This window comes from Chelonoidis abingdonii, chromosome 18, assembly GCF_003597395.2.
Source record: "Chelonoidis abingdonii isolate Lonesome George chromosome 18, CheloAbing_2.0, whole genome shotgun sequence".
NCBI classification, from domain to species: domain Eukaryota; kingdom Metazoa; phylum Chordata; order Testudines; family Testudinidae; genus Chelonoidis; species Chelonoidis abingdonii.
Genome location: NC_133786.1, coordinates 7,048,452 through 7,057,008, shown reverse-complemented (window position 1 = coordinate 7,057,008; position 8,557 = coordinate 7,048,452). Strand labels below are relative to the sequence as shown.

Sequence of the window (8,557 nt, the reverse complement as noted above, 5' to 3'; positions counted from 1 at the left end):
CAAATTCCCGCCCCTGACTTTTAAACAATCCAGTTCTCTGATTGGTCCTCAGGTCAGGTGTTTGGTTACCCTTTCCAGGTAAAAGAAACTTAACCCTTACCTTACCTATCTACTTATGACACATGCATGTTCTAAAAGGTTTTAAAAGAAATAATAGGGGAGAGAAGGTGTTTTCACATCTTGAGACTATGGTTATGCTAGAAAAAATATCATCACTCACCTCTTACATAATAAAATAAAAATAAATATTTGCCAGCTCTTATATTGCATTTTTTTACCTGTAAATCTCAAAGCACTTTATAAAGTAGTTCAGTATCATTATCCTTATTTTACAGGTTGGGAAACTGAGGCACAAAAAGGTGAAGAGACTTGCTCAAGCTCAGAACCATGGCTGAGCTAGGAATAGAATCCAGGTCCCAATTTCTAGTCCAGTGCTTTATCTACCAGGTTACACCCACTGAAGCATTAGTATAAAGTGTTTACTGAAAAAAAAAACACACACACACACACAAAATTTCCTTTTAAAATTCCTCAGGATCTTTAGGAAAGAACCATCAGCTGGGACCCATCATCCTCCCCTTTCATCTGATCCACTGAGGATAGCAGAGTAAATGCATGTCTGACTTCATTTTTCCGTTTCAATCTCTTTGTCTCCAATGTTTCTCTTCCACTTCTTAAGGCAGCTGCAATAGACATGCACCAATACAGATGCAATTAAAAAGAACCTAACAACTCTGATATGTTTACCTCCTGCACGCATAAGTAGTTTTTGGAGGCTCAGCATATTTGTTTGAGGATACCAAAAATGGGGCTCTTGGCCTCCATTTTCCCCCAAATGAACATAGTATAAAAGGTTTGACTTTTAGTTAAACCATTTCAGTGAAGAATGTCGTGCCAGGTAGTTATGCTTGTATGCAGATAGTCCTGCCGCTGACCTATGCCAATCAACCTGGCATGTACCCAGCATTTCATTGGTTTGACTGGATGACCTAGAGAAGACAACAACTGGGATGTACGCTTTTGGCAGCAGTAAATTGGTTAAATATTTCAACGTTATTCCCTGCTCTTCTTGCAAGTTTTGTATCTTCTGGCCTGCTTTTTCAGATTGCCCTCAAACTTTCAATAAGCAGCGACCAGTCCAATAATGTCCAAGTCTACATAATTTATTACCTTGCATCAAGCAAAGATATGGAACTGCAGGGGTCTGCTATCCTGTGTATCTTAAAGCTATTGGCACCAATAGGAGTTTTGTTGACACATCATAGTTAAACCTCTCACTGTATCGGTCTAATGGAATTTAGAGAGCTTTGTACCTATTGTGGCTCACTGACAAATCCTGGCTAGTTTCTGTAATATGCGCACATCCAACTATTCTCCCCCGGCCTAGCGTCATCACATACCAGTAAATAATGGTGTAATTTGTGGCAATGAGGAGGAGAGTACCCACATAGTGCCAGCTGAAGCACATGGTAATGAACACGATCTTTCCATGGTCAGTCCGGTACCAGGCTGGCCCTCCCCAAAGCTGGTACAGCAGAAACTCAATTTGGCTAGAACAAAGTGATATCTTCCAGAGAGGGAAGCAGGTCAACTCATCTAACAAACTCATGTGTTGAGCGAGACCCTGGGGCTTTGCATCACTTTGTCCAGTTGTGGTTGGTGGAGAGGCATGCCTTCAGGGAAGGGGAGTAGAACATATGCTTGCATTGCCGAGTTTCACTCTTTTCTGTGCTATGACTTCAAGAGGCTTGTGCCATGCATGGTAAGCAGGTCAGCAGCAATTTTATGATCTACTGTGTTGAAAGCTGCAGAAAGGTCTTGTAGTAGGAACATGGAGATACTGCCTGTATCCATAGCCAGAAGGAGGGACGCATGCCTCTAACAAATCTCCTCATCCCCAATACATTAATTAGCAGTCTGGATAGGCTGATGGATAAGCACCTCCTAAATGAATCTCTGCTTGTGCAATGCTCAGGCACAATGGCCATTTTACCTTCTTTCTTGGTTCCTTTTTCTCTTTTCTCTGTTCGCACTCGAAAGCATACAGAATCATGGAAAGCAGAGGTAGAAAAGGCCTAGCTAGCCCCAGCACATCTAGTTCATGTGCCCGAGCTTGTGCAAGACTGAGCCCAACAGCACAATTTTCACTGATTCCTTCAGCATGAGTTGCACTTCTTTTTTGGATGGAAACCTCCATCACTTCCTTTGGGAGACTATTCCATAGCAAGAGCTTCCAGCCGGGAAATTTCCGCTGATATTTAGAGTGGCAGGGAGTGGGGACAAGTGGTGAGCTAAATTTCAGAAATGTAACTTGCCTTTTTAAAATAATATTTTTATTTGTAGACACATGTACTTGAAAATTATATAATCAAATTATACTGTACACAAAAATAATGAAATACATTGTATTAACACATAAAAGAGAATGATGACCTTTCTGTATATCCCTCAGTACTCTACCTGTAACCCAGGGGTTTTGCTCAAACCCATTTCAGGGTAGTTCATGAAATGCCAGTCTAGGGTTTCCAACTCTACAGTTCAATGCTAAATCTCAATTAAATTTGGAAACTAGATTAGCTGAAGGAGCTGCAAATAGCTTAGCCAGCCGCATAGATATGAGACTTCAAATGCCAACTTGCTCATGTAGTGTAGTCGTAACATTTGAATGTCTGCACCCAATATGTACAGTATTACTTTAAAAAAATAACTTAAAAAGGAAAAAAATCAGCATACTTTTCATCTCTAAAGAGTATAAGGGAATCTGCAGCGATGGGGGGCTGGGGAAAGAAAATTCTTACACCTTAATTCTGCACATATTGCACAATGAGACATTGTGCACACTTTCCTCCCACCTTAGATACTCCATTATAAAGTCTCTACTTTATTTTAAATGGCATCTTAAGGGGACAATCCTCAGGAAAGCAGAGAAATCAGTCAAGTCCTCACTCTTCATCCATCCCATCCTCTGGGAGGAGGACAGGTTCAGGGCTTTGGTTGGTTTTCCGAAAACAAAACCCACAGTCGAGTTCAACATCAACATTTCCAAAGTTTGCCTGACATCCCTTTCTGTACCTACATAAAAAACGGAAAATAAAAATATGAATGTGCACACTGGCCCGATGATAAAACACTGATCTAACTTAGTAACTGATTATGGCAACAAGCCTGTCTCCTAGTGGCTTTACACAAATTTAAACGGTCTGGGAACCCTGCCATCTTTGTTACACCAAAAACTGTTCAACTCTATGTAACATGGGATCCTTCACGGTCATTTGTCATATAAGAACATTTAATTTAGGCATATGCTTTTAGTCTCATTATGTCAACCTGGTATATTCAACTAGTCAGACTATTTGTTCCCTAAAAGCCCACTGCTACCTGTTTCAGAGTAGCAGCCGTGTTAGTCTGTATCCGCAAAAAGAACAGGAGTACTTGTGGCACCTTAGAGACTAACAAATTTATTTCAGCATGAGCTTTTGTGAGCTACAGCTCACTTCTTCGGATGCATAGAATGGAACACCTATCTGTGTCAACAATGAGAGAATCAATTAAGTATTTTCAAGCAACAACAGTAATTAAGTTATTATGGAAGCACCCACCATAAAAACAGGTTGGTACCCATAGAACAGCAGCAGCTTTAGGTGCTCATTTGTTTTGATTCTCTTCTACACTTGATACATACATGTCACTCCCATTGGTACTAATGTGAATTCTGTTCACACAGCAAAATGTGAACAGGTTGCTCAGCATAGCACTGCAGTGCTGTTCAAGTAGCTCTAATTATTGCACAAACTATCTGCCAATGACAAATGATGACTAGTTACTGTAAAGTAGACACAAATTGTTGTCTAGTCCTGGCATGCCACTGCCCCGCCCCACCACATACCAATAAGAAAAAACAGAGTTGGCTGCTGTGACGAGAAGAGCAGCTGCGTAATGCCAGAAGAAACACATTGTGAGGAAATTGAAGTTTCCACGGTCAGTCTGGTCCCAGCCTGGCCCTCCCCATGGCGGGGACAGCACAAACCCAATCTGGTTAGAAGAAGAAAAGATTAACCATTTTACAGCGAAAGATGGGTATCAGCCCCTCTAGCTCTCTGCACTTTTTAATTATTATACCAGCCTTAGCATTTAGTTGAGAAATGGACAAATCCACCCATTAACTAGAAGCAGAACGCTCTTGGCTCACTATCAAACCACTGCCCTCATCAATTCCCCCTGCTTGCAATAACCTCTTGGCTTGACAAACTTTTTAAACGGGGGGATTTGTTAATGATACATCGGTCTCTATTAACTCTTTGGATGCCAGGAATGAATAGGCTCACCTTTACAATTCTGATCAGAAGGACTGACATGGGGCAAACCTCTACCTAGTCTATTCCTTCTGCTCTTCCCTTCCCCAAACCCTTCTCCTGAGCACTAGAATTTGTCTATTCCAAGGTGCTGGACATAAGGAGATTAGAGAGATTTCCTAGACAAGAAATATTATATAGAGTGGTTAAAACAAAGGCTCTGGAGTCAGGCAACATGATACTGTCTCTGACTCACTAACAAACAAAGCCTTTAAAGGCAGGTGAATGCTACGCCTATTTGACAGGTAGAGAAACTGAGGCAATGAGCAGCAAAGTGACTTTTCCTGAGCTACTACAGGGCATCCCAAGCAGCGCTGGTGAGGAACCCTGGGCTCCTGACCTTCCGTCTGGTGGCCTGTCCACTGGAAAAATTAATGCAGGTCTTACAGCTCATGGGTTTTTGACGTGGCCTGAGGTACATATACTGTACTGCATTGCCAACTTTCACAATTATATTGGAAGTCTCACAGTATTTGGTGAGTTTTCCACTCCTGATTTTGGGAAGCCCAATTCAAGATTTTGTAATATTTGGAGTGGTCAATATTGCATATATAGTCAAGTCTCCATATAGTAGCTGCAGTGCTAGACAAGGGCATGAAACCTATGGCTTATATGGTGAAATATTCAGGCCAATTTACAGATCCAGAGATTAAATCCTTTTTGACAGTGACTTAAATACCTTAAAGAAGTTTTTATTGGTCTTACCACATCCTTTCCCCATAAAGTGAAACTGGGTGAGCAATATACCATTATGCTACAACAGCTGCTCAGCAGCACAAACACAGATGGACGTTCCTTCCCAAAGTAGGAGCTAAATGATTTAAGGACCCAATGGGAAAAATTCACCAATAGTGTAAATCCACTGAAGGTAATAGAAAATTTGGCCCAATGTGTCATTACCAGATTATCTGGAAGAATGAACAGCTATATAGTTACATGGTATTTACTAAGAAATACCTGGCAAGATCACCAAAAATTAAAGGATACTAACCATTGGTCTATAATAAGTAATGTTAGCTCTTTGGGGCAGGGGCTGTCTTTTTGTTCTGCGTTGGTACAGCACGTAACAGAATGAGGTCCTGCTCCATGACTGGGGCTCCTAGGTGCCATCACAATACCAACAATAACAGCACTGCCTTCTCTTCTTCCCCTGTCCCCATCAAACCTATAGTTCAGCTGAAAGTATCAGATCAGAACAACTGACCTGCCAGAACCAAGATCCCTGGAGGATGAAGAAACTGGTTCTGAAGAACTCCAGGATGGTGTGATCCCGCAGGAACACTTCCATCAGGGCGCAAAGGGCTCCACCAAATATGGCGATGAGCAGCAAGGAGTGGAGGTGCTGATCCAGAGCAGTATTATTGTAGTCATGGAAACAGAACAGGAAACCTGCCAAAAAAATGAAACCACATTACATAATTAAATTGTATCAAGACAATGAGTGAAGAGGATTCATCAGTGGGTTGCATTTAATGGAATAGATAGATACATTTTTTTCTGCTTTGTGCATGTGCAACTACCTGCCCATTAGGCAAAGATGGATATTAGAATTTTATGGGACAAATCAAGTGAGCGCTCCCCACTCTAATAATCTTCAGTCATGGGGAGCGGCAAGGAGGATAACACATTATACCCCATAGTAGCAAGCTTAAAAAAATTGCACCCAAGACTATCTGCTTCCTCCAGCAAGGCAGAGCTTAAAGCTTCTTTTGCCCTAGATTATAATGTCTACCCCATAGGACATCAGACAGGTGTGCCTGCAGTACCCACTCCCAGTCCAAAACAAGCAGCAGCAATAAGAGTCAGTCCCCATCTTGGAGCATAACAATGAGCTTTATGCTGAAATTTCTTCCCTGCCAAGGATCAAGCCAAGAAAAAGAAGCTCCATTTTGGTCCACCATAAGTCACCCCACAAGAAGGATCAGGTTAGGGTGACCAGATAGCAAGTGTGAAAAATCAGGACAGGAACTAGGGGGTAATAGGAGCCTATATAAGAAAAAGACCCAAAAATCGGGACTGACCCTATTAAATCGGGACCTCTGGTTACCCTAGATCAGATCCTAAAAACACAACCAACCTCCTTCCCCATAATCACACAGCTTCCTCTCCCTAAACCACCACTGCCATCTAGTGGCTGTAAATTATGCATAGCCTCCAAATATCCAAGTCATCACTGCAGGCAGTGCCCCATGCACACCTGTTTCCCATGCCTCCAAAGCTGGTTCTGCCTTTCTGGTTATTAAAGCAAGATTTGGTTCCCCTCTTTAGCTGCCACATAGTGGACATATACTATTGCTGCCTTTGTTGCCACACAACATGGCCGAGTTGAGATGTTGCACCATCAAAACCAAAATGCCTTGTGACTGTTTCATTGCCCTGCTGGATGTGTGTAATTAGAACTGGGCAAGATGCTCACAACAAGAACACAAAACCTCACCAAACTGGCTAGGTTTAATTGCAGGTTCAAACCTTGGGCCACGTGCACTGAGAGCTTCAACTGAGGCTCTGAGACTTTTTACATGAACCTGGGGACCAGCCACAGTTTCATATTCAACCCTATCAAAATGTGACCCAGTGATCGGTGAAGCAGTTTATTAGATGTCTAGTTATGTTCTCTCAATCACCTTTCTGTCATTTGAAAGTTCCGTCAGCCAAATTGTTCAGCCCTTGTATCATTACTTACTACTCACCTTCAGTGAACATAGCCACAGACAGCAAGAGGCGATCCAGTCCCAGAGACAGCTTGAGCGGGGAATAGGCGAGAACATCCACAATGCCCGAGAGGCCATAAAAGAGGTACATGGTTGTGTACTGCCAGTTAGTCAGCTTCTCCCAGCTGTACGTCCCTCCACTGTAGAGACCCATGTGGGAGCCATCAGGGATGAATTGCTCAGCCAGCATCCCTAGACAGTAGAGGCAAATACAGATCATGTTTTTTCCTTCTAAATGAGGATAAGAAGCAGAATATCCTCCAGGCTGGAGAGAATGAGAAGTCCCAATGGAGTTTGTTTAGGATCATCCATTGGAGACACTTCTTGGTATGAATTCATAAAGCATGCTTGTAGGGTGGTGTAGGGTTTGCCTGGTTGTTTTTGAGGATGTTGTAAGACTTCTATATGAAATGCCAAAATGAACGCCACTAAGGCATCTGAAAACAGAACCATCCATTTTCTGCCACGGGGTAAGTCCACAGAGTCTCCGAAGAGAGAATACTCGCAGCATCACGATGGCAGGTTTTTCATGGGCCATTGGGCTGTTGCGGGGAAAGTAGTGACTAATAGTCCGTCCTTACCTGCTATAGCCAGGAAAGCTTTGGCTGCCCCTTCAAGGATATCCAGTTTCTGGATCCAGCGGCTTGCCTGATTGTCTGCATTCAGCTTTCGGCTCAAGTATTTCAATGGGTATTTCACAGACCACCCAAGCCCGAAGACCAGGAAGAAAGTGCCTCTAAGGGCATTGCTTTTGAAGCTTGACATCACTGATCCAACTTACTAGGTACCTGGATCTGAAAGGATAAAAAACAATGTTCTAAGTCGCCCTGTCATTGATCACCCTGACAACAGCATGATTCAGAGGAGCCTTGCCTCTCTAAACGCAGTGCCCTGGAGTTTACAATGTTGTCACACCAAGGCACTTGACTTCCAGTGAAATCCCAATGCACGTCTCTGTCCTTAATACAACAGAGTGGTAATCAACAGCAATTGGAAAAGGAATACAGAAAAAGCCATGGTACCACTGGAAGAGAAGGGGGAAGGATTTGCATAATAACTGGATTGCCCATGGCAGGGGCTTTTTAATGCTATGGGAATCATAGAACTGGAAGAGACTTCGAGAAGTCATCTAGTCCAGTCCTCTGCACTTGTGGCAAGACTAATTATCTAGACCATTCCATTGCTATTATCTTACAGAAGAGCATGGCAGCTAGATGCTTTTTAATGGAAAGGTAGCAAAGTTATTGCTGGCAAAAAGCAAGTAGGTAAGATTTTTTAGGAACATTAACTCCCTTCAAGCAAAGTAATTAATAAGGTGTGAGTCCAGCCAGCCAGGTTGGATGTGATTTTTTAATTGCTCCAGAGAACTTTGGCTTCATTAAAACTTGAATACTGAACAACCGAGATAAACAAATGAGATTCCTATAAAGTTAAGGTGACCAGACATCCCAGGTTTTGGGGAACAGCCTAGCATCCCAGGTACAAAAATGCAAG

At 42.5% G+C, this 8,557-nt stretch overlaps 1 protein-coding gene across 1 annotated transcript; it reads right to left on the bottom strand.

Moving 5' to 3' along the window:
* Positions 1 to 625: 625 nt before the first annotated feature.
* LOC116837750 (transmembrane protein 45B-like) lies at positions 626 to 7,828 on the bottom strand. The gene is made up of 6 exons (XM_032802408.2): positions 7,645 to 7,828; positions 7,043 to 7,255; positions 5,557 to 5,741; positions 3,887 to 4,032; positions 2,947 to 3,072; positions 626 to 683 (listed from the first exon to the last, which is right to left on the bottom strand). Exons 1-6 carry the CDS (start codon positions 7,826 to 7,828, stop codon positions 626 to 628), a joined length of 912 nt encoding a protein of 303 aa, XP_032658299.2.
* Positions 7,829 to 8,557: the final 729 nt, after the last annotated feature.